Genomic DNA, 26,942 nt, shown 5'->3' with positions numbered 1-26,942 from the left:
AGAGCTTTTGGGATGTCAAGTTTTTACAGTTTATGGGCTGATCTGAAGAGGTGTGTGGCGTTAAGATAGGTTTTCATATTTCAACCAGATTTTGAAGCCTGAATGGTAAACTACGTGCAAGACATTGAAAAGAAAAATACTTGGGTTATCATGACAATCATCCAGAGACCGAGACTGATGTATGTCTATACATCTCTATACTGTAACCTTGACCATTAAGATTCCTGAGTATTGGCCCCATCTCTATGCGGTAACTTGACCACTGAGATTCCTGACTATTGGCCCCTGCTATATTTGCAAGAATTGGACAGGTGTTGCATAGCTGGTAAATCAATTTCCCAGACTGCTTTGGCTATTCTATTTCCTGCAGATTTCAGCAGCACTTGCCAGGGTCCTTCCGATGTGTAAATCAGACAAAAGCATAGGTAATTTGCCGGACCAGTTTGGCTGCAACGACTAGCAGAACCTCTGGTTGATTTTCATGTGTTTCTGATAAATAAGGGCTGATGTTTTTGGCTCCGAATGTCTCTGTTTGATTTCTCAACAGCAATGCCAAATAATATCCTTCAAGCTGACAGCGAGTTAAGAGAGCATATTCCATTGTGGAAAGCCAATCGTACTTTACAAATTCATCATAACTACAACAAGAGATAAATAAAATATCAGCCTAGCTCCACATTAGTGTGCCCTGTGACCTGCGATTGTTCATCCCTCTTTTCTGTTGGACTAATGCACCCCAACAGACACCTTATAATCTAGCTCGATTTGCTCTTTGATCACCATCAGCAGGTGGACGTTACACTACTTGGCCGTCACACTTTGAGATGAACCTACAAATGATTGATTTATCCATCATATATTCTAACACGAGCTTGTGACTCATAACTCATAAGAAAACCTGAGGACGAAACACCGATGACTGCAAGACACTGCAGTGCTACTGCAATCCTGAAAATTGTTGAATTATCATTACCAAAAAGGTTGAAAATTGAAATTGTCAATGAACTTGAGAAAAGACAATAGCTAGTAGTTTGTGGGTTAGCCACGCGACCAACTGCAAGAGCCTAGAAACAATCTAAATTGAGAAAAATTAATCTGAAACTCACAATATCGAGGACGTACAACATTGAGAAGGGGCTCAGAAGTTCCATCGGTCAAGATGCATCTTAGCTTCAGCCATATCCTTTTGTGCTTTCTTCCTTCGATAAAAGATTGGACAATCACGACTGATTTTGAAACAAAAATTGTCAGTAACTGAGTACTTAATATAAATATAAATACGCAAACACAGAGAGAGAGAGAGAGAGAGAGAGAGAGAGAGAGAGAGAGAGAGAGAGGAGAGAGCTGCGTGTGAGACCTAGTGCACAGCACATCTTGATGAAGAGAACCTTGGCATTCTTGGCATTGTGTCCACAACCTCCCAAAAAGCAGCTCCAACTCGGAAACTGTGAAACAATGATAACAAATGACTAGAAATAAATGCACGAGCATGAAAAACAAATAGTGATAAACATTTATTAAGATGCATGACAGCCTTCTAAATAATAAAAGGGCCAGGTGCAGGTTCTAACATCTTCAACTGTAATTTTGCTGAGAAAAATATTAAAGCAATAAGAATCTGCAACGTTAAAAGGCAATACCATTAGCTACTGTTCTGCAGTACAACTCAGCTTCTCTTCCTTTGCAATGCGAGCAGAGTGTTTGTTCAGCATTACTGGCAGCAAAAAGATGGGTGACAGATTAAGATTTAAGCATATACTATGTTTCTCAGAAAGCACCACACATGTGTATGTGCTAAAGATCTGCTACAGAAGTTAAGAGCTGGATAAATAATTTATTTGCCGCCATACATTTTATTATGAAAGTATTAAAAGAGATCATGAGGAGTTTGCCGCATCTGCAAGAGTATGCAGTACAGACTTATAAATGAAAAGAAGATAATGTTCTTCGGAAACTGCAATCCAGAGGTCAAAAGAAATAACAAACTAGCAGCTTTGGTTTGCAATGCACAACAAAGGCAAGCACACTATGAAGTCTGAACACTTGAACTGAAACTCGCCACTAAAGATATTTTATAGGCCAATATCTGAAAATATTGATTTCTTATTTTTAAGGGAGGTAAAAGAATCTTGCCTGATCAGTGCTTTGCATCCAAGGCAGCTAAGTTGTCTATGAACATATTTCATCAAACCACTGTTTGAAGGAGTTGAAATAGAGACAGCTCTGGTGTGGCTTCCATGAAGAAGCTCTTTACTTGCATTCTTTAGAATTGGCTCAAATATTCGCAGAAGTGGCTGCCAACATTGAAAGCATTTGAACAGTTGAAACTTAAAAAATAAAAAGTAAAAGTAAAACCAGTTACAAAATGAATGATGCACACTGCACAAACCTTGCTGATTTGATTTTCAAGGTAGTATTGGGGGTCTATGGGGATGTTGTTCTCCAGAACATATATGGGATCTTCTGATCTTTCATAAGCCTGTTTCCAACAAACCAAATGCGTTCATTGCTCAAATAAACTCTATGCCTTCTTAGGCCATAAGCAAGACATGAATTACCTTGGCGCCTTTTGCAGCCTTAATTATAACATATGGAACACGATCTCCAACATTTGGAGCAGTTGCTGCATCTCGCTATTCACCGCCAAGCAATTCATTTTGATATAAGGCACACAGAAACATACGAGTTCTTAAAACATAAAATAAGCGGAAATGTATAGTCATATGACTATATTTTGTTACATTTCTATACATAACACAAACTGTCCAGTGGGTCTCATCTCTCTCCACCACGGCCATTTCTTTTTTTAACTCTGCCTCAACCATATTGAGGTATTGATCTCCACCAAGCAGACCTTTTTTTATAGGTCCCTTTCTTTTTCTACTCTACATGTACAATGTCAATAGTTTTATTACAATAGATACACTTATTTCTTATTCAGACTATAAAATGATTAAGAGAAAGGAACATACAAGAGAATAAGCAGGAGAAAATATCAATCTTGATTCCTGATTTACAGGCATCCAACAAACACTCAGTCTCCTACCCCAACCCATCACACCCACACATACATCAACCCCCCCCCCCCCCCCCAACCAAAAAAGAAAAAAAAAGTACAAAAAGACCTCTCGCTTGAGCATGGTGCCAAGGGGCACCAGTTTTAGCTCTTGAGACTGATCTTAACTTAGCCTAACCAATCAATGCCTAGATCTAGACGCCAAGACCATGATTATTGCACATGCATACTTTTCATGGTTATCCCAATGCCGAGTTCTTCAAGTCGAATCATTATAGTCGGTGGTACCAAAATACTTGGGATTATCATAAATTGTCCTGAATCATATGTTTAAAGACTTCCAAAGATAGAGTTTAACAGGCAGTGTTCGTCTAATACATAATAAGGTATAATAGTCTCCTCATAAAAGAAGGTGCAATAGTTCATTAATAAAAAAATTTAAATAAGTAAATATATATGAGAAAATCATCATATTGAAGCTCTTAAAACAATGGCAGATGCAACAATTAACCATGCTAAACTATACATTCCTGCTTTGGTATCATTCTGGGGAAAAATCAGAAGAATTTCCAAATCATGTATGACAAGTAAAGAGGAGGAATCTATACCTTCCGCATTCGTTCAGCAAGTTCAACATGCGCAGCTTTTACTGCATAATCATCTCCTGTTTTTGTCAAACCCTGTCAAGTGGGAAGGGTAAGTATATAAATTTCAAAGAATACAAGTTAACATCTTAAGGAAATGATTTTACAAGCCACTAAGCAGTTAATAAATCACCATTAGACTAACTTTGAATAAACAGCATTTGCCTAACTTTGAATAAACAGCATTTGCCTAACTTTGAATAAACAGCATTTGCCCTAAAAGATAACCTTTTTTTGATTGAAACGACCCATGGGCAATGAGCTACACAATGAAGGTAGCCCTCCCACAAATACCTCTAACCCCCAAAATCCTGAAGGCGGGATTCAGTCCCAGGACATTTGGTACAACTACCAAAAACTTTACCAGCTTGATAAAGATGACATCTCCTGGTAGGAAATTTTCTCAACCTTATAAACACCTCAAGAGAAAGGTTTATTAACAGGCAGTTGTCTCACCTTTGTTATAACCAAAAGAGATAAATCAATGCGGTTCATCAGAAGATCAGAAATGGTATTTTTGACATATTGAACTGCTCCAGGTACATCTTGATCAATTAATATTTTATGAAGGCACTCATTTACCAGGTTTTTTACCAATAAACAGTTGTCCCTTCTGACTGTCTCAATGCCTGTCAACCAAAAGATGATGAATTAACAACGAAAAACATAAAATGCCAGACTTAATGTAGTAGAACATTAGTTTTTACCTTTGGTATCCATTTTATCATATTTTTCAGGGTTTGTCCAAAACAATCCAGCATATCTCTTCTTGCTGATTAGTAAGTACGGATAGTAGACCTTCTCAAACTCTAGTTTGATGGGCTTCAAATACACAAAAACACTCTTTCACCAATTGTCAAGAATGATAAAAAATAGATGAAGCTAAACAGTTTAAATAGGACAACAAACTCTTATGTTCAAATCAGGTTAAATAGAGCAACAAACAAAATAAGAGATTGCATAGAGATGGCCCAAGAAATCCCAAGCATGGTGCAACGATACTTTCTCTAATTAACCGATATTCTAAATGATATGGTGCATATCAATAAAGAATTTGAATTTCAATTTCCAGAGCCTCAGAGTCAAGATGACAAGGTTGGCCAATATATTCTTTCACACCCACCAATAGCAGGTGTCTAGATAACTCCAGAAAAAAATTCCACTCTGATACCAGATTTGACATTCAGAATGCAGAATAATAACTTCAAACAGATTAGGAAGTCCGCTGGGCTGTGCATCAGATTGCATTATAAACTTGTAATGAAGCTGAAACAAACCATACAATAATTGTATAGCTGAAGCAGTAACAACTCAAAAAACAACCCTGATACCTTCCTGAAAGTTTCACTTATATATTCAGCTGCTTCTCTTCCCAATTTCATCGCAGCCTCCACAGTTGGCACCCCAAATTGCACCATAACTGAGTCAGTATCTCCATAAACCACCTAGCATCATTCATCAGTTAAATTATAATCAAGCACAAGGGTGTGTATATAGAGCATCAAAATCCAGATGAAAACCAGCAGCTTCTCCCATACCTACACATAAAAAGAAAAAAACAGCAGATTTGAGAAGGAAATCTAGATACTACAGAATCATGTGTCTTTCCCTCCATAACACTTCTCCAATGCCTAGGACGATACTGAAAATGTTTACATGGTAGATTTAAGTTATAAGACTAAGAGAAAGAAACTTGACTCAGGCTAAATGCATCAAAGATAAAGATCAAAAAGTTTTGGTTAAGGAAGATGACATTAAAGAAAGATGGAGAGGTTATTTTGATAAGATATTCAATGAAAGTCGTAGACGATTTAGGATAACTGACTAGTTCCATTGAAAAAAATGAAAATAGGAAAAATGGTTGGACCTAATAGAATCCCTATTAAGGTTTGGAAGTATTTAGATTATGTGGGAGTAACTTGATTGATTAATTCATTTAATAAGATTTTAAAAACCAAGAATATGCCAGACGAATGGAGGAAGAGCACTATAGCACCAACTTATAAGAATAAAAATAAAATTCAAACTGTCTAAACTATCTTGGTATTAAATTTATAAGCTATACTATGAAATATCAGGAGAGGATGACTGAACACAGAATGAGGTGTGACAGAAAAGTATCAAAGAACCAAGCTGATCTTATGCCCGGAAGGTTGACTATGGAAGCTATTTTCTCCACTAGAGGTTAGTGGAGAAGTATTGAGAAAAGAAACAAGATCTTTATATGATTTTTATTGATTTAGAGAAAGCATATGATAGTCCCTAGAGAAATCTTATGACAAGTGCTAGAAAAGAAAAAAGTTTCTATTAAATATATTAAAGTGATTAAGGAGATGTTCGATGGAGCAGTTACAATATGAGAACTACTCGTAGTAATACTAATGAGTTTCCAATCACAATAGATTTACACTAAAGATCTGCTCTATGTTCATTCCTTTTTGTGCGAGTTATGGATGAGCTTACTAGGTATATTCGGGACGATATACTTAATGTATGCAACTTGTGGATGATATAGTTTTTATAGATGAAACTAAGGTTGGGCTAATCTTAAGTAGGAATATGAACAAGTGCATTAGAATCCACGGAATTTTAATTAAGTAGGAGTGTAGGACCAAGACAGAATACATAGAATGCAGTTTCAATAAAATTAGAAATTGAGATGAAGGTGGAGTGAAATTGAGGATCATTAAGTTCCTAAGAGTGATCATTTTTATATTGAGATTGATTATTCATCAAGAAAGAAAGATTAAAAATGATGTTACCCATAGGATTAAAATAGGTTGGATAAAATAGAGAAGTGTAATTGGGATATTATGTGATCATAGAATACCCTATCAAGTTGACGGAAAAATTTTACAGGACAATCATACGACCAGCTACACTTTATGGTATGGAATGTTGGATAGTTAGAAAATATCGTGTGCACAAGTATACTTGAATGAAAGATAGATGTGTAGTAATATAAGAAAAAATAAAAGAAATAAAGTCATTCATAAAAAAGTGGAGAAAGAACTAATTAAGAACAACTTGAGGGAAGGATGACTCAGATGATTTGGATATGAAGAAGTAATTTGATACATATAGAAAGAAAAAAGGTAAAGGTAAACTAAAAATCACATGCAATGAAGTAGAAAGGAAGGACTTGATATCTCAAAATTTTTCAAAAAGTATGGCCTTAAACTGAGCAGAATGAAGGAAAAGAACTCATGTATCTGACCCCAACTATATTGGGTTAAGGCTTAGTTGAGTTGTGTATGAGTTTGAGTATATTTCATATCAAGGCAACAATGAGAAGTCCTATAAACCAAAAATTGTTTTTTTTATTTGGTGACATGCTTTAACAATAGAATAACCCATAACATCACCATTAAGAGACATTCTACAAGATCTCCATGGGTAAACAAAAAAACAAATGCATATCATCATACCACATCAGGATCAGACCAATTGAACAATATTGTTAATTTTCTTTTCCTTTCTTGAAAATTAGGATGGCGGCAAGCCTACATGAAATCAGGCGAGGGCGGGATTCAAACCTAGGTCACTAGCATCAACACCCAATGACTTTACCAATTAAGATAGTTGGAATCCTCAACAATAGTCACAATCATTTTTTTTGTCTATGGAGAATTTGGCTTTGGCGCTTTTGTCAAAAAGTCCTAAGACCGGCCGCATCTAGAGAGATAAGCGGAGTAAGGGCCTAAAGACTGTTTATTTTGAAAATCATTTATATCATGCTGAGCCACTTTACTTTCTTTTATTGATCTAGCCTCATAATTCTTATCTCAATTTGTTCCCAACTTTTTCTCAAAACATTTTACCAATATCAACAAAAAATTTTATGGCTGTTTCTTTTTGCAATTGTAGAACAATCCTGTGACATAATCACTTGGAACAAGTAACAAACTATTCTAAATTTGTTGAACCCTTCATTGATACACTTCAGTATCTTTCAACTATTTCTACCATCTTTTATCTTTTATGGGGTAATTGGATTGCTCTGCGTGCTATACAAGGATAACATGACTAGGAATAATTGTTCCATTACATGTAGGTGCTTTGTGGGTCAGTAAAGTAAATAGGAGATATAGAAGGCTAAAGATCCCACCATCCCTAGCAAAATGAAGCACTAACATAACCTCATGAAGATAAGATAATCTGATAGGTTGCATCAAAATTTAGAAATGAATTTGAGGACCAACATTAGGTAATTTAAGTTGACAATTGATGTACTTGTAAAGCATGCGTCGCACCTAAACAAGGACTTAATCTCTAGTATCTATGGAAATCTCTCCACAACTTTGGCCATATTATAAATAATTCTTTTTCTTAAAATATAATCTTGAAATCATATAAGCATGAGTGTCATTAAGAAAGGGATGTGCTAGATTTTTGCCTTCTACAAAAATTCCAACATATATATAGTAATGTAATGACTTGAAGTGTGATAAGGTTATTAGTTTGGACTTGTAATTTAGCTAGTTTAGTTATTCTCATGTGGCAATGCCAGTACGATCTGCACTTAGTATGCAAACTATGGTATTTTGGGCACATCTGGCAAATGTTATTCAAATCTCATGATTCACAATCCGGATCTTACGATTTGGATCAAAATGGCCCTAAACGGACCAGATACCATCCTCAGATCAGGATCAGGGGAGGATCACAAAATTTAGATCTATATGGACTATTCATTCGTTTTGATCATAGGACCAACTTGATTATGCAAGCTACATACTAAATCATGGGAATGTCTGTCTTTTATAATTTATTTGACTGTGTGGCTCTTAAATCATTTATCAACAATAAGTCCTGCGTAGTAAAAGTAGCAAGTCTGTTATTAAGGTTCATAGAGTTAAAAAAACGAGATACAAAATTTGGTATTTTATAGTCATATGTTAAAGTCTAGTCCTTGGTTTTTCTATAACAATTTATCTAAAATGGTAATTAAATTGATGGACTTTTCACAGCTATATGTTTTTCCAAAACAATTTATCTAAAACAAACATCTTTGTTTCATTAAATATGCTATATACAGGCCTATATTGGTGAAAACTAGACTTTTATATGTATGGTTTTGTATTCATTATTCATCTGCTTTCTAGTTGACTCATATCTAAAATTTCACTTTTTATGTTTTAAAAGTTTGAAATAAATGAGAGAAAAAATCTCATGATCTACAATCTAAAACCACCCATCCAATCTAGCCCCCTCTACAATTTAGGACTCAATCCCGAACTTACAACTAGCAACTTGAGAGGCATTTTTAAAACATTGACAATCTTTTGTTCTAGCAAGGGTAACTCGCAAAAAATATTCGGTGAATAACTACAATTACTTCTTTGGGAATGCGACTGACCCCAGCACAGATTCTACAAGTTAAAAAAGTGATATTAGTAAATATAAGGCCTCTAAAATCCAGTCTCCCAGCCACGCAAAACTAAGATACTAATTGACTCCCATGACAATACACAGCTAGGCCTGCAAGTTGGCCTGTTAACATCCCTAGTACCAAGCATGAGTTCAACCCTCAGTTTTTCGGCTTCATCTGCTTGCACTTCCATCCAATCATGTAACTAAGCCTCCAAACATAGAAATATCTGAAACTTCCATTGTTTGATTTATCTTTCCAAACTCTCTCTCTCTACTGACAATGAAGTGGTTACCACTATTGTGAAGATCCTATAGCAACATATTACTTCTTTTCAGGGAAAAGCCAGTTCAATTCTGCATCTGTTTAAATCAACAAGGCAACACAATACAACAGATAAGCTTTCTTTCAACAAAAAGAGGATTGATGCAAAACAGTGGGTGGCATCTGATCACTTTCCAATCTAGAAGGTAATCGATAAACACCCTATTCAATGTGGGCAAAGTCCATGAGTCCCTGTCATTAGCAAGGACTGAAGTATCACATACCTGTGGAGCACTAGCATGGCACATGTCATCCACTGCCATTCCCTGACAATGCTTTGCATGCTTTCCAAGCATTGGCACAGCAGGATGCCAACTGTTGGCACCCAGCTCAACCATGCAATTGCAGCATTCAGGTTAAGGCACTGGCATGGTATGTATCATGCCATGCTGTGCTGGGTTGACCCGCAATTAAATCCATGGGCACTACAGCATACATGCTTTGCTTCAAATATAAATCTTATGTTATTTTCAAATTTTATAATTAATAAGAATAAAAAATGTACCTCTGCATTATGATCATAACCTTCCGCTGTTGTGAACTTCTCCTCAACAAGCTTCTTTGTGTGCTCAATCATCTGCCGACCTTAACATTTAACAACAAGAAACTTCTTACATTTGGAAGCAAAAATATTTTTTTATTAGTTCAGCAGTTACTCAACAAGTCATTTGTTTGAGCTTGTAAATAAGTACTTTATAGTTTATACAAACTAATTTGTTTTTACCATAGCTTGTCACACTAGAAGATATCTCTAAACAAGGTAATTGGCCAACGGTAGCTCCGGTGAACCCATAAACAGAATTTGCGCTGATCTGAAAAAATGATGCACATTCAACAGAGCTCACAATCCAAACCGAGTACTGAATTCAGATAGAAGAATCTATATGACATAGATGGCATGTGTTTACCTTTAAAGCCAACTGGCGGCCATCTAGTACAGCCTTCTCAAATGGATCTTTGGCTTCCTGAAACACATCAGAATTTGCAGTAAAATTGGATTGAATATGCATAACAGCATCTAAATCTATTTATCATCCAAATGTAACACTAAGAAAATTAAAGTATCAGATAAGGGTTAACCTACCACCCAGCAAAAGTATGGTTGCATATTGTTCAACTTCTCAAAGGAATAACTAAATGGGGGAAAAGTACCTTTAGATCAGCTTTTGCCCTTTTACGAGCAGCTATAAGCTCTTCAAGGATTTCTGGAAGTATGCCCTGAAAATAGAAATGTTATCTTCCTGCTACAGTCACACCAATATTACCTTACAAAAAGTAATAGATGGTCTAATTGGCGTTTATGAATTCATACTGCAGTAATGAAGAAATTAATATACCTTCTGTAAATCAGGTTTAACAAAAATTTCGCCAGATGGAGTTTTATTAACACTTTCTGCAGGCAAGTTCAGTTTGCGAGCATCCTCTGGTGTCACCTAAATGGAATAGCAGGAATTTTCATTTTCAATGATCAAGAAATATCTTTTCTACTTTTGCAATTCATGATACTTTAATTGGATGCATAAAATATATAGGATTAGAAAGTTTTACCAAAGTGCAATAGCATAGATTGTATGCCATCATGATGGATGGATATAAAGAAGCAAAGTCCAATGTTGCGATGGGGTTTTCATAGAATCCAGCCTTGGCCTCCAAAACCTGCAAATTACAAAGGATAAGCAGCTATAGGTCACAATCTAATTCAGGCTTGAGTTATTCACAATCTAAAGGATAAAACATAAGAATTATTGCCCAAGCAGAATAACAGAATATGTGCCAAAACAGTGTATTCTTAGTCATATCACAAAGATGGAGTTTGGGAACAAGTTAGCCAGGTGGAGATTCAAATTTCAGGATACAGTGAAAGATATGACAAAAATAGACGTAAAGTAGGTGATATTTCTATATACAGGTGCATAATGAACAGAGAACAGCAACACAAATAAAAACCAGTAAAATAGTTATGAGTATGTGTGAAGCTATGGCTTGAAGGTAATGCTCGAAGATATTTAGTTAAAATAGCTGGCAATAGTTCAGAGGGTCCTTACTTTCCCTTTTTTTTATGACATAATGGAATGTTCCAGTTATTCAGAAACAAGTTCAACAAATAATTTGACTAATGTTAAGTTCAAGATTGGAGAATTCCGTAATATTTCAGAGTTATTGTGACTCTGGTTTCAAATAACACTTAGTCCTATGCTTGGATTTTTTTATGTCTGCAAACAGCAAATGATTACATGTGCATTTTCAGTTTATTATGTCAAGTATATCTACAATGTGTCTTGACATTTGTCAACCCAATATCTTACTGCAAAACTTAAGAATGACAATCCAGCTTCAATGGTGCACAGTAGCCAAAACAAAAAATGTTCATAAATACAAAATGCAGGGAAAAGGACCCAAACAACTTACCGTGTGGGTGAAGTCCAGGCCAAAATGAATATAAACTTAGGGTCTACCATTCATCCCGAGCCCATACTCACCCTACATATGTTCCTAGGAATGCTTGATAAGCAGATGTATACTTCCCCTCCAGTCACAAAAAACAGGAGACAAATATGATTTGTGAAGGCTATTTTCTTAATTGCAAACAAATACTACAGGCTCAAGGTTTGCATAGCAAACAGAACATGTCAATAAACCAACTGAAGAGAACACTACCTGCTGGTTGCAGTAGCCAAATTCAAGAGAAGATATATTACATTGGGAAAGACCCCACATTGTGGCACTTACAGAGGTCACTGCGGTAATGGGAATAGTAGAATGCAATCTATAATAATGGAAAACAGTATGCAATATGAGAGGGGTACCGACACTCGGTATGCCAAACCAACCCCCATACCGGGTATTATACCGACACTGTAATAGGATGGTACCGATATGGGGTCTGGCATCAAGATGGCGAACCTTGATTTAAATAACTATTACCCTTTCCGAAATCATATTTTCATTGTAACATCACAACTTAAGAAGATTGGGTTCTGCAATCGATGGTTAAGTTTAAAATATTATCTTTTCAAGCTGCAACATTCTCTCAACAACCACATGTATAGTCCATATCCAACTGCAAGCCACAAGTGACCTTTCGAACAAAAAAGAAATTTTGCATCCTCGCATACTCCTAACCTGTCAACACCCTTCGATACCCCATCCCACAGAAGGTAGAAGCATATTAAAAGCCATGCGTAAAAAAAGCATGGCTAGTTTTGACTTTAAGCATTTTAAAAAGAAAAAAAAAATAGGAATGCAAAATCTAACTATAAACAAATGGGAGAATCATAGTCGGCGGAACCGTCTCGAACCGCACAGTTCGGGGCATCTTGAGCCGTACCGGCGGCAGACCGGGACGGTTCCGGCAACGAAACTGGAACCGACGATGGAGGGGGAGAAGGAGAAGAAAAAAGAGAAAAAGAGAGAGAGGGGGTGAGGGAGGAAGGCAAAGAGAGGCCGGCTGGAGAGCCTTCGCTCGGAGGACGTGGAGGCCGAGGAGCCGACTTTTCACTTAAAACTCTGAAAAATAAAAGGGGCCCCCTTCGGGCCCCTATTTCAAACGAAACAGGAGCCTGGAGGTAGAGCCACGCCTCCGCCTCCTCCACACGGAGGCTCCCCGGCCCCGCCAGCTAGCTTCTCTCTTCCTTCCTCTCCCTCTCACTCCCCCCTCTCTCTCTCTTTTCCTCTCTCTCATTCTCCCTCTCCCCCGCCTCTACTATGTTGGTACAAGGCCGGCACGGTACAACGCGGGGCCGTACCGACCCGTGCTGCTGGGCAACCAGTCCAAAAAATCAATATGCAATATTATATCAAGTGCCTTAGTGTTTAGCCTTCTCAACCACGCCCTTTGAACCAAATTATTTCCACTTCTCCCAATCTTAATAAGTTCCACACAACTAAAAGCAATTAATTCTAACTAATTGTTTCCCTAATGATACTTTTAAAATTTCTTATATGTATTCCCTACAACACGTATCATTAACAATTCTTATATAAAATATAAGATAGTGAACTACAGATAAAAATCATGAAGACCACCATGACATTCTATCAAGTTCTGGTTTGGCACAAAAACATCCGGTCTCGATCCAATACATATAAAAATCATGAAGACCACCATGACATTCTATCAAGTTCTGATGATTGAGAATTAGGACAACTAAAAACCCAAAATTAAATCCATAAGCACAGTCCTAAGAAACAACGGTATATAAAAACCTTAGTTAACCAAAATAAGCAAATTAAAGCAATCTGTAGGGCTCAACTCATCAACCTATTTTGCCTACTCTGACCCATGGCAGATATTAGTTCAGTATGCAATGGATACCTGGACACACCAATATTCCTCAAGCCTGTCTCCAAATATGTTTTGATTTGAATTAACAAAAGTAAATATATGCAACACAACATGCTTAAATCACTTTGAGGGGCTTTTCGGTTATCAAGTTTCACTCAAATGAACTTATACAAAACCTAAATTAAATAGGTTTTAGGAAAACTCTTGCTTTGTTGCCTTCCACAAAACCTGTTTTGTTAATAATAATTAAAAAAACTGCCAGTCATTAAACCTAAAAAATGAACTTTTATGAAAGTCAGGCCTCACCCTGTTTTCCATAAACCTTCTTTTCAGAAAATCAGGTTTTTTAGAATTATCTGTTTCAAGAAACCTCACAAACAAACAAATGGCCCCTAAGCAACCAGCAGAGTACAGAGTTCCAAGGTCCGGCCAGCATACAGGTGGCAGCCCGGACCGGTACCGTACCAGTTCGGTCCCATACCAGTCTCGTACCACGCTGATCAAATGCTGATCCCATACCGGTTCCATACTGGTTCTCCAACGATAAGCTACCGGTACCGGATTCCACGCTAATCCGGTATTGGTCCCAGGCCGGCTGGGTCGGCCGTGATGGCTGGTACAGACCGGTTTAGCAAACCTTGGTACAGACAACATGTCAGCAGGTTATATTAACTTACAGTTGCACCCTCAAAAGTCTCTTGTCCAGATGCTTGCCCTTTAATATTTGGAATGACAAGATTCCTCTGCTTTGCCTTCCTGAGAAGTTGAGAAAGGACCTGAAAAAATACATGATATATCACTAATAGGAGCAAAACACTTGGCCTTTAGCAAACATAAAAACAGAACTAATAGCAGTGTCACCTTAATGCTTTGTCCTCTCGCAAGCAGAAATGAGATAGGGACACCAGTGACTCGTGCCATCTCCACATAGTTGTAGATGAACATCAATTTGTCTAAGAGCCTCTGCGGAAGATATGCATCCTGCAGTTTAAAGCGGAAAAAGAATCTGCTGATTAGGAAAACAAGGAATTTTTTTCATGAAATGTGGTGGCAGACCATGGAAGCATACATTATGTTGCAGCATATTCATGAAGCATACATTATGTTGCAGCACATTCATGTCAACTACTCTTTTATTCTTAGGAATCTGTATATGGATCATTAAGTTGTGTTATTAGGACTAAGCAGATAGTTTCGAACACATGCAACTGATATGGGATAACTTATATACAGCTAGGGAATGAAACACTTGCAACTGTATATATTTGATTTATGCCTTGATGAGAATCTTAACCCTAAGAGAAGTTTATAATTTTGGGTAATTAGTGAAGAACTGTAACTCAACAAGCATTACACTAGCCATGATTAACATGGCATCTATCACATAATATTCTTGCACATTGTTTATACTTTATAATAATTGATATGCCACTTCATGCTGCAAAGAAAAAAAATTGCTTGGCAAGGTCAATGTCTTCACAAATCAAACTTTTTGGAGTTTGTTTTTCATCCAAAAGCCATATTATATTTCTTCTTATAACGTATTGATTTGACCCCATAAGCGGGACCACCACCCACTAGCATGTTGCCACCAGAAGCAGAACCCCGTATTTCTTCCAAAATTTAAGTTTATTCTGCAATTGTGGGACTTAGTCCATGTATTTGTTATAGAACTAAACAAGGGTTTGAAATTTGAATGATATTAGATAAAAATTAGATTTTATTCTACTTAAAAAATTAGTTTCACTTACATTTTAAAGTATTATTAGTAGTGAACACTATTTACATCAAAAAACTTCAACACTAGAAACAGAAGCTATCTACAATATAAAGAATGTGAAGACCACCGATGCACCTTTAAGCAATAGACAGCGAGCCGCCTTCTTGTCTCCGAATTACCATTTTGAAGATCAGATATTATTGAATGGTGAACATCCTCTTTCTGCTCTTCAAACAACCAATATCAGCAATAAAACACGGTTATGCAAAAAGGCAAAAGGGATATGCAATTCTTTTGACCAATTTAAGGAACCAAATGATAACGTGCGAATGGTTTATCAAACAAAAAAAAACACAAAGCAATACATAAAAAAAGGGTGTCCTAATGCACAAGGCCCCCACCATTGTCGGGTGTAGGGAGGGCTAGATGTACGCAGCCTTACCCATACATATGGAGAGGTTGTTTACTTGTTTTCCTATTTCAAATCCGTGATACCTATGTCACAATGAAGCAAACTTACCATTGCACCAAGGCCCGCCCTCTAACAAACAAGAAAGACAAAGCAAGCTCTCTTATACAACAAAAAAGACAAAGCAATATGTAGGTATGAAAAATAAAGCTCTACAGAAAATACATCCATAACACGGATTATACAATATTTGTTAAAAAAAGAAATAATGGTGAAGAACTAGAAATTTGCATCCATGATACAAATCAAGATTCTAAAACTCAGTTTCAGTCTCAGCCACTGGGTTCTCCTTAGAAGACATTAACATATCTGTATGATAGGCTAGCTGCTTAGTACCAAGTATGATGGCATTCACTTGGACGACATATCTGTATCTAATTGAAAAGGTAAATAAATTTAAAAAGCCTGAGTCCACTTGATGAGTTCTGAGACATTCAACTGTCTCTATAAAAGTACAGTTACTAAAGGATGCCCAACCAAACACTGGAACCAAGAAACAAATTAAGCAAAGAATAAGCTCTCAAGAGCGAAATTATGCTCTAGAGGATAACCCTGTGCTTAAGAACACTTGATGCGTAATGGTTACACTCTAAGCAAAAGGTAGAATGTTTATTCTAAAATGTTAAAGATAAAGGGAGAAGAAATAGATCAAGATATTGAATACACAGTTTGCAAATAACTGATGTTATATAAATTCAACAGTCACAAATTTGAAATGTCACCATTCTTTGGAACTTACTGTTCAAATATTTACAGAACAAATGTAAAGAGTGTGGATTAAAGAGAAATAGTCAGCCTGTTGTAACGTAGCACAACTATGAAATAAACTCAGACTCCAGATAAGGATGGTATTAGAGTATCTATCAGAGTATAGAGCATAAAGCTATTCTCCTATGGAAAATTTGATTTGATCCTCCAATAATAATATGATATAAATATATATGGATATGGTAAAATCAGGAAAAAAAACTAAAATAAAATATAGATTCCAAGGAATCAGAGACATTTACTTGTTCTTGCAGAAAGTGTGCAGAAACAGAATTCAAAGAATATGAACTAAGCTTGTAATCCCTTTGCATAACCTGTACAGGTATCAAAAACGTTAGGTTTAACCAGATGAAGCTAACAGAAGTAAACTATTATAACGTTACGAAGATTGACATAATAAAGAAATGGTTTTATAGATCAAACCTGAAGCAAATCAAACTGAACTCTTCCCTCTACAGTTACTTCTTTACTTTCTCGCATGCCATACTGCCTGCATGACTCAAAGCGATAATGAGCATATAACGCAAAATTTAAATGGTGTTAACAGTCATTAAATTTAATTATCAAAAAGATGCTTCTTATCGAGAGTGTCACAGACCTATTATTTTGATGTAATGTGGTTCTTAGTATGATGGTAATTTAAGTAATATGACCAAAATGATGTTCAATAAACTTAAGTTCAGAGGATGACAAGAAACTTAACATCGATTTTAAGAAAATTTTAAGCAGAAGCCAAGTTGATGCAAGCAAAATGGTCTGCAGTATCACTTTGTGACGATAGATATTGTCATCCAGGTCTCAATCAGAGCACCCTTCACCAGTGACCTGTCATACATCAGTCCCTCCACCACATCAACAAATTATCGACCTAAATGCCAATTGGCATGGAATGGTAGTACAGCACATGAAGCAACAGTCTGATACGTATCGTGCCGTTGCCTTGCCTTAGAACACACAGCACGAGCATGATAACAGCTACATGTCATTACTTGGCATGTTGCCATGCGAATACATTCCAAGCACTGGTACAAAGTAGCATGACAGAGTACACATTACAGACTGTGCCAATGTCAAGCCAACACCATACTTCAATTCTTGCTAGAAATAACTATGCTTGTTCTTCTCACCTATTATCGAGTTCATTGGCAGCTAGTGAAGGTGCCAGCGTATCAAGATGGTCAAGCAGTTGGACCAAGTTACCTGAGATCAAATCCCACCTTCACTAGGGTTTGAGGGGTTATGGGTATTTGGGGGATGCTACCCTTGTTTTGTAGCTCATTGCCTACAGGCCCTTCTACTGGGAAAAAAAGGACTCCTTTCAATTAAGAAACCTACATATAGATGATATGATGCGTGCAATCTTCTAATCTTTTACAAAAGGATCACCCCACCAATACTAATTATTAAATGTTCATTATGCAGCCACAACATTAAACATATCTACATTAATCACGTCCCTACTCCTTATCTTACAAACAATTACATCTACTACTCTAAAGAGCTATTTTAAATGAACTAGTGGACCTACATGTTTAATTACAAAGGCAACATGGAAAAGTACAAGAAGTAATGATTAAGTAATATATGATGCTCCAAAAAAAATAATTGCATGAGAAAAAGGTTATCTCAATATGTTAATATGTTCGAAAAGAATACAACAACAGTGCAAGGACAATGGAAACAAATGGATGCAAGGATTCCTAGAAGGGTAAAATTAGATATGAGTTAATAATTGACAACTAACTTTTAACAGAATCAGATAAAGCAGCCTAAAAATAGGGGAAAAAAGGAGAAAAGCAATGAAACACACCATTGTTCCAATATAGGTGGTCATGGTAATTGACAAGCTGATCGTAAAGTCAGCAGGAATCAAACTGGGTAAGGAAAAATAAGAAAATCTGGAAAACAATACAGATCACATGGATATCATAATCCAAGATTCTGATATTGAGATGCTGCCTATATAACTCAGGAAAAAATTAAACATCACTACCATGCTGTGCCATGGCAACTTCTGGATTAACTTGAATAAAAAAATAATACAAAGCCAATGAAACATACACTAATGACATGGGAAATGGTTTGTATTAATACTGGCCATAACTGGTGTATATTTTCCCTGTCAACCAGCATTGAACCAGTTCATAGGAAAAACCAGTTCATACTGCTCCATACCCAATAAACTGGCCTGTAAACTCATGATACCGTTAAGTCCAAGATGGTACAAGCTAATTTGGATTGCTAGAGTACTTGAAAACTAATTAAGTGCTTCATTTGAGATCTCAATCACATTTTTTTAAGGTGAAAATGACATTGAGAGCATTCTGTGGTTTCTTTTTTATTTCAATAGAAGAGAGGCGAGAGACCAGAAGAATAGAGAGCAAAGAAGGCAATATTAGAAGAAAAATAGAACTATATCTGTTTTTTTTCTGTTAAAATAGAATTTATAAGAATTCTCATATCCAAAACATGTACATGCATAAGCATTACAACTACAAATTCATACAATTTGCTACTAGACTTGCTGCTGGATGGCTACAGAGAAGGGAGGAACTCAGTTGTTGTTTATCTTCCATGATAATTCCTGATTTCATTTTTAAATGACATTTTTGATTTTTTTTATTTTTAAATGAATTTGCCTATATGCCTAAAACAAATTTGTAGTATACCAACCAATACATGAGCATGTATCAATGTGGCATTCTGTACCATCCATTTAGAACTACCAGTATTGGTGTTGAAGATATTCAACCAAAAGCACCAAGAAACCAGCTACTTTCTGAAGTAGAATATGGTTAGTACCTTTCTAATCAAGCAATGCCTACTTTGACCATCAGAACTTTTTTCATCACTACATCTTGCATTCTCAATACTTGTATATCCACATACGTGCAACACAATATACACCTTAAATAGTTCTAAACATCATATTGGCATCAAAAATAAAAAATTAAAAAACAAAGTAAAGCATGCCAACAGTTTACATCTTAAAGAGTATTTCGTTTGATGAGTACTGATTGTGTTTATATGACCGTGCAAATCACTGGAGCAACTGATATGCAAAACATAGAGCAGTGGCAATTGACAACAAATCCATACATAAATATAAGGACATCACCAAGATATTGAGGTCTGCATCTGTTGGTATGTTCATATAGTATGGTATTCCAATCATGCATAAAACCACCATGATACCCGCTTAAGAAAATGATTCTCATCTAATCTAGGAAGAGCCAGGATGTGAAAGCCAGCAACATACAAAAACTTAACAGAGCCATTTTATCCCAGCCTTACAGAATAGATGATACTGAGCCAACAATAAGTTGATAGGCATGATGTGATAAGGCAGTCATCCAAAAGGTAGTACCTCTTACACTTAAGGTTCCAGATCGTATAGATATTAACCAAATGACAAGTATACTAGGTGGTGTAATTTTAATTGGATCAATTCACCCTGATGCATACATAACTTGCTCGTAATTTATACAGAATTTAGCCTTTACAAAGTTTGCACTTTGCAGTTCTAGGCAAATTATAATGTCACCTTCTTATTCAACTAAGACATAATGAGAGAGTTACACTAATTTAAAAAATAAAAGAAGTTCCAGGGGCCAAATTGGTATGAATTATTAAGGAACCATATAAATGGGAATGCCACATGCAAATAAGATGGACTAATCAACCTTACCATTCAAAGTTCAATTTAGCACAGGAGAGGAGATATTGCTACCCACAAAATATTAAATAAAAAAACTGATTTCATTATCATAAATAGGAAGCAAAGAATGTTAACAATTCAGTACCACTAATTATGCTCCAGCTATCTACCTTAGCACTTCAATAACCTGTTGTAGATACAATTGAATGTAAATTTCTTCTTGATGAATCATCAATGGCATTATTCAACCAAACGACAAAAATGAGGACTCAGGTTGGATCTTTCGCATGAAAGAAGGATGCACCTTCTCGCACGAATATGCCATTGGACCATCCACTGCTTGCTTTGAGATATGTGCAGGCGGATGAATAGCAGAGTTCAGAGCACTTCAATAACTGTGCGGTGGGTGATCCAACAGTGGATTCATGCGAAGGAAGGCGAATCCCAGAAATGAAAGATACAAGGTGAGTCCCAGAAATGATACTGAATAATTGTTTGCACAGATAATTAGAATTTATCCCCAGGGTTTACTAGGTCAATAAAACAGATGCTTAACAGAACCACTTGGAGGCATTCTTATACTGATAAACAGATGATCAATTTTAGATGTGTAATGATTGGGTTACGTGTTTTAGTTTTTCTCCTTGTCTTATGGCATGTTCCTTGGAAATAAATCTGTTTCCCATAGAGAATCTTATATTAATTCCTTTAAAGGGGACTTTTGAAGGGTTGCTACCCAATTGAATGAGTTTAAATTGCATGACTGATTTGGTAGGTCTCATCTTGCAACTGCAAACTGGCCTCTTCTTTGGTTTCACGTCAGGCCCTTCTCTTGTCAAATATTGCCTTGCAAGAACTTGAGGTCAAATAAAGATTGCACCTTGAACAATAAAGTCAAAACCCTATAAACAACAAAGGCATGTTTTTAAAAAGTTGAGGTTGAGGTACAGGCTACCATTCTAACACTGGTTGGAACAGCAGAATATAAAAGAGAATTTTATGTATGAGTGTAAATATGCATCAGCAGACCAAAAGAAGTGACATCAACAGGAGAAAAAGATGCCAACAAGCTTCAGAAAGAAAGCAGCGATTGTGAGAGAAAAATTTAAAAAAATATATATTGAAAAATGCTGTCGCATTCACATATGCACATGGTAACCTTGAGGAGAAAGTTGTATCCCGTACGCGAACCCGACTATTTCTGATGCGGCCAAGGATTGGAAACTCTGCTAACTTAAGGGCTTCAGCTCTCTAGAAAACAACATGATTATGAATTCTGTACTGCAACAGGGACAATTCTTAAATGAATATAAAAAAGAGATAAAGTACCTCAATGAGATATGGCAGGTCAAATTTGCATATATTGTATCCAATAATAATGTCAGGATCTATTTCACGAATGTAATCCTGAAAAATTACAATTAAACAGTGACTTCAAATATGGTCAGGTCTCTTAAATAAAAGATATCAACATTACAGACAGTAATCCATGCCAATCCATAAAATAAACAAACCATACAACAAAAAAAAACACATAACAACAACCATTAAATGAAATAAAATAGAAAAAATATGAAGCTCCCATTGTTTTCCAGGTCCATAAATGAGATAGCATGAGTAAAACATTCTGTCAATTAACAGAGTTTTCAGCATCGCAAGTATAGAACAAAATAAATGAGGTAACTAAGGAAAAAAATGATGTGCATATAAACTTAATCCTGATATGAATGAGACTGTAGTTTTCATCCAAATAAAACAAAAATCTGAAAAAGCAAAACTTATTTGAGATAATTTATGAAAATGTTGTAAGATCTTTAATAAACATGAAATTACAATCATGTCTAGCACGCACATTATACATGGCAATTCACATTAACACAAAGCATGTGATTACATACAAATTTTAAGCATCATCGGTTTGTGTGGATATTCTACGGTCATTAGAATTTATTTCTCCATAGTTCTTTCAAAGAATAAGTATGTGTTTTGATGATTTCAGAAACAGATAAATAAATAGACAAAGTGGAAATTTCTATTTAGTTTGGATTTTTTCAGTTTAGGAGATTTCTCTCCCTTCGGTCATGTTGTTTTTTTCCAACCAATATCTTCTGAAAATCCTGTATGCATCATGATTATTTTGAACTAAGCAAAAGCCAATTTTGAATGTAAAAAGCTTCCAATATTCAGACTAGTTGGTATCTGCATAGTTTCACTGCTGGCCAGCTTGTACCATGATGTGAATGGTTTTTACTCAAATGTACCGTCTTTTAATATATTGCTAATAAATTTCAGATCATAGGAGTGTTTGAGTGTTTACAATGTCATGTAGATGTTTCATTTAGATTTGCATTTCCTTATTTTTTGTACTGTGGTATGCTGGTATTCTTACTTCCATGACATGACACATACACTTTTTGATCAACATGCCTGTGCATGTATAGACTAGATAGTTCCCTGATGGGTAGAATAAGTAACACTCATGGTTAGCTTTCCCAATCTTCCTTTCCAAGTGACATGGCATTTAATCTGATTGGATTTCCTAATTTTTTTCTCAAAATAACCTGGTCTTGGAGCTGACAACCAATCTTGATCATCATCTTTGCCCAGAAGTCATAATTAAATTAGCCTAGAGACTCCATAAGTAGATACAACTATTTCAAGTGACCATCATCTTCACCATTGCAATATTTATCAACCCAGTAATAATTGCAGATCGTAAATTATTGCAAAAATAGGTATATTTTAAATTATAGAGGCATGTATTCATCACTCATATTGTAGAAAGACTGATATGAGACCAGCAAAACGACTTACCCTCCAAGCAAGCAAGACATCTCTTTCTGTGTCAAATGACATCACATCAACTCCAACTATTGGAGCGCATGATTTAAGAGTCATGACATTGCGTATAAAAGGTTTATCCTCGCCCTGAAGAGTGACTAAGTTGGCTATCTGATTTAAACAAAAAAAATATATATATATATATATATAAGAATAAGTGTGTCATGAGATATTTGCACACTAAAATAACCAAGAAGTACTTCATATAATACGACTTCTGTTTCCCCAAAGGCAATAAGAACAACCTGAATAACAGGATCATGAGTTGGCTCAGGGAAGAGTCCTTTACGACCCGCACACTCAATATCAAAACTTAAGATGCGAAATGGAGCCATTTTAGAGTATTCTCCTTCTGGAACATGGCTAATCAACTCAGAATATCTGCAGATGGACTTTAAGAAAAGAACGTAACTAATAAAGAACATGTTTTAATTGAAGATAGATGCAAGACAGCTACTCGTGATGAAAGAGGATACAAGCAATCTACTTCCAGCTGGCAATAAGAAATGCTCCTGGTTGTTTTCTTATACTTCCCTGCAGGAAGTTCAATCCAATTGCCTCCAACAATGTCACAGTCAATCATAAAACGAAGTGCAAAAAGGATGTTGCTTTCGTATGTAAGGAAACTCTTTGAACCAAGCCCTTCGATCGTTATACCCCTTTCTAGAATGCCTGCCAAAGTGATGTAACTTTAGATAAAATTTATGAAAAGCTATTTGCAAGAACATTACAGTTCAAAAGTACAGAAAAATCACGTAAAGGTGACATGTCATATGCCCAGTTTAATTTCCAATGATGAGATATCATATGTACACCAGTGACCTTGGCATGAAAGTCAGCAAGAATAATTAATACTAAAAACATCTAAATATTTGGCTTCCATCTGGCTAGAAAAAGTAAATTAATTCCTCAGTACAACACATTAGACTTGAAACAAATATTTTTATCATTTTTTTTACCACGGCAGCTAGCAACCATTGTTGGCAAAGCAACCACGATCTTGAGGAAAGGCTGAGACGGGTGCTGCTGAAAGTACATGATGTTCTTCTTCTGCACCAATTCAATCCTCTTTATAAACCTTTGCACATTACTGTTCCTAGTAGACTCCCTCATTCTCCCCTGACACAATATCACATCACGACGAGATAAGATCGCAGCAATCCAATCAAGAAGTGCATAAATTGAATTTTAAGAGCATAAAAACAACATCTGCTGTATAACCAAATCTTTATACAGCAACAGCTGTCATAATATTAAGGACCACCTCTAGGGTTTGGTGGAAACGTGAGATGTCGTCAGGGCCCATTCCCGCAGGGCAGCAAATGTAGAAATAGGGTTCAAACCCATGCACGTGACAGCATACACTATGACCTAACCAACACAAAACCCACGATTTCTCTAAATAGTTTGCATGATCAACATAAGATCGGATTGAATAAAAATCTTTTTTTTTTGTTTTTGTGGGCCGGGTTAATTACATAGATCTAGAATAGATTAAAAAAGATTACCTTCTTTAGTGACACCAAAGATCCTAAGAATTGCAGCAGGGCCAGAGGAATTTGGAAGGAATTCTTTATGTCTTTCACCGATCACATAGTCGATTTCAAGCTGCTGGAAGACTGCAATCAAGAACTAGGTAAAAACAATATCACATATCCAAGAAATTGGGACAAAGGGGGAAGGATAAAGGGGATTAGGATGGGGGAATACGGATGCTTTGGGAGAGGGAGAGGTAAGAAGGGGAGAGGGAGGGTCGCTTCCACTTGGAGAGGCGGGAGGAAAGGGCCTCATTGCGGAGGAAGAGGAGGGCCTCCTCGTCCTCCTCGTACTTGAGGAGGGTTTCCTCCAATAAGACGTCCTCGTCCAACATCTCCTCCTCCGTTCCCGCCGGCGGAGGCTGAAGGTTTGGGCTGCCGGCGGCGCTGCCCGCCTGGAGTCGCTTCGGGGGGTTGCGAGGGGCGCCCGCTGGAGGGCCGCGCCTCTTGCCGCCACCGCTCATCGTGATCTCCCGGACGAGGGAAAGAAAGGGAGTGCAGAGGATCGGAGATGGGAAAAAGAAAAGTTATAGGGGGATGGAATTGGCTTCCCGCCACTGGGAGAAGGGCTTTATTGGTGCCTAAATCACGTGACGAGCGCGTGCACCTGGGCGGAGGTGGCGCTGGTGGGGCGGTGGAAATGGCTCGGCAGGAGTTGGGAATAAACATAGCCTAAAGTTTACGTCAGGATTTCTTTTGACTGCAATTTTATGTTTAGCCTTTCCATAATAAATATTTTTTTAATTTAAAAAATTTTGAGATACTAGCTCATTAAATAGGTAAAGTTCTTGACCCTTGAACCAAGGGCCTAGTCTTTATAAGGCATTTCTTATATTAATGTGTTTGGATCATGATTGTTCATTAAATTTGATAAAATAATAAAAAAATAAAAAAAATATGGGTGCATTCTGTTTGCTCCATATCAAAATTCATAAAAAACATGAAGAATAAAAAAAGAATAATAATCTACATGAAGTTGGCCTTCACCAAAAAAAAAAAAAAAGCATCTACGGAAGATCATCACCACAATCTCAACACTATTGAAAACCATACCGGCTTTAGCATCAATGGCTATGGCAGCCATAAAATGAAGATAAATAACTACAATAATATTCCATATTTTGCTACTCAAGTAACTAGCATATTTGAATGATTTGTTTCGTAAAAAGCATTACCAAAATAGAGCTCAAAATTTCAAGGGCTTGGAATCACTCATCTAAAAAGGATAAGGCATAGGAATAGGCAACCAGAGGAATATTCTGTCATGCATATGTTCAATTCAATTGGAGCAGAGAGTTTAACCTTGAGATTATTAAATTTTTTGGATGGGAATAGGAGTTTGCTCTTTTCTATCAAATATTCCAAAGATTCAAGTATTTTGAAGATATATGTTGCACACTTATATAGCAAACTTTGAATAATACACCATACAAATATGTTGGTGTCACTCAAAGGATGGTATTTATTTTAAGCCCTTTTGAGCCGTTCCTGCTTATGGAGGGTCAAATAATATCGCGGACTTCTGCCTTAAAAAAAAAAATTTTTTTTGCATACATATCATTCTAAATATTGAAATTTGTATGAATACCCTTCTAAAATTAATATTTGCATGCATACCTTTATAAAATACTTAGTTTACATGTATACCCTCTATTTTACTTTTTTCTTGCATATATGCCCATCTCATTTAATGTCGTTAGGAAATTAGCGGTTTAAAATTAAAAATGACTAAAATACCTTTAATAGGTAGATGTGTAAAAAAATATTTGATAAAGATATATATGTAAATAATACTTTGTGAGGGTATTCATGCAATTTCACATATTTATAAGAGTTTACATACAAAAAAATCTAATTTTATTTTTTCTATTTCAACCCATTTTAGTTTTCAATGAGATCTATTAACATGTTATCGGCTTTAGAAATAAAAAGATATTTCATAATTTTAATTAATTTTTAATTTAAATAAATATAATTTTGGCTAATTATGTTAGCTGAATTATTATGTCAAAAGTATTCATATAAAAATAGTGTTTTGTGAAAGTAGGTAAGTAAATATCAATTTGGAGGGCACTCGTGGGAATTTTAATATTTCAAAGGGTATTTATCCAAAAATTAAAACAAATTTACGCACATATCCTTCTAAATATATGAAATTGCATAAATATCTTCCAAAATTACTATTTTCATGTATACTCTTATAAATATTTCTTTTTTTATGTTTATCCATTAATGGTATTGTCGTCATTTTAATTTTAAATTGCTAATTTACAACGTTAGATGGTATAGATATACACACAAAATAAGTATT

At 36.0% G+C, this 26,942-nt stretch overlaps 1 protein-coding gene across 4 annotated transcripts; it reads right to left on the bottom strand.

The window, feature by feature from the left end:
- Positions 1–582: 582 nt before the first annotated feature.
- On the bottom strand, positions 583–25,184 carry LOC103701350 (DNA polymerase delta subunit 1). Of its 4 annotated transcripts, none has more exons than XM_008783380.5 (31): positions 24,807–25,184; positions 24,605–24,715; positions 24,361–24,467; positions 24,056–24,215; positions 23,573–23,768; positions 23,342–23,477; positions 23,070–23,207; positions 21,585–21,662; positions 21,415–21,506; positions 17,021–17,087; positions 16,840–16,911; positions 15,496–15,582; positions 14,502–14,621; positions 14,318–14,416; positions 10,904–11,011; positions 10,693–10,788; positions 10,508–10,573; positions 10,264–10,320; positions 10,080–10,167; positions 9,861–9,940; positions 4,992–5,105; positions 4,368–4,482; positions 4,117–4,289; positions 3,625–3,696; positions 2,559–2,633; positions 2,390–2,479; positions 2,134–2,294; positions 1,641–1,714; positions 1,358–1,445; positions 1,107–1,226; positions 583–948 (listed from the first exon to the last, which is right to left on the bottom strand). In XM_008783380.5, exons 1-30 carry the CDS (start codon positions 25,093–25,095, stop codon positions 1,139–1,141), a joined length of 3,297 nt encoding a protein of 1,098 aa, XP_008781602.3. In that variant the 5' UTR covers positions 25,096–25,184; the 3' UTR covers positions 583–948; positions 1,107–1,138. The 4 variants fall into 4 exon arrangements, with proteins under 4 accessions (XP_008781602.3, XP_026658134.3, XP_088576565.2 ...); XM_026802333.4 differs by having other exon boundaries at positions 1,123–1,226; XM_088720439.2 differs by having other exon boundaries at positions 24,605–24,728; positions 24,807–25,176.
- Positions 25,185–26,942: the final 1,758 nt, after the last annotated feature.

Source organism: Phoenix dactylifera, chromosome 4 (assembly GCF_051530095.1).
Source record: "Phoenix dactylifera cultivar Ajwa chromosome 4, Ajwa_hap1_PhDact_Kaust_v1.1, whole genome shotgun sequence".
NCBI lineage: Eukaryota > Viridiplantae > Streptophyta > Magnoliopsida > Arecales > Arecaceae > Phoenix > Phoenix dactylifera.
This window is presented reverse-complemented; position numbering and strand designations above follow the sequence as displayed.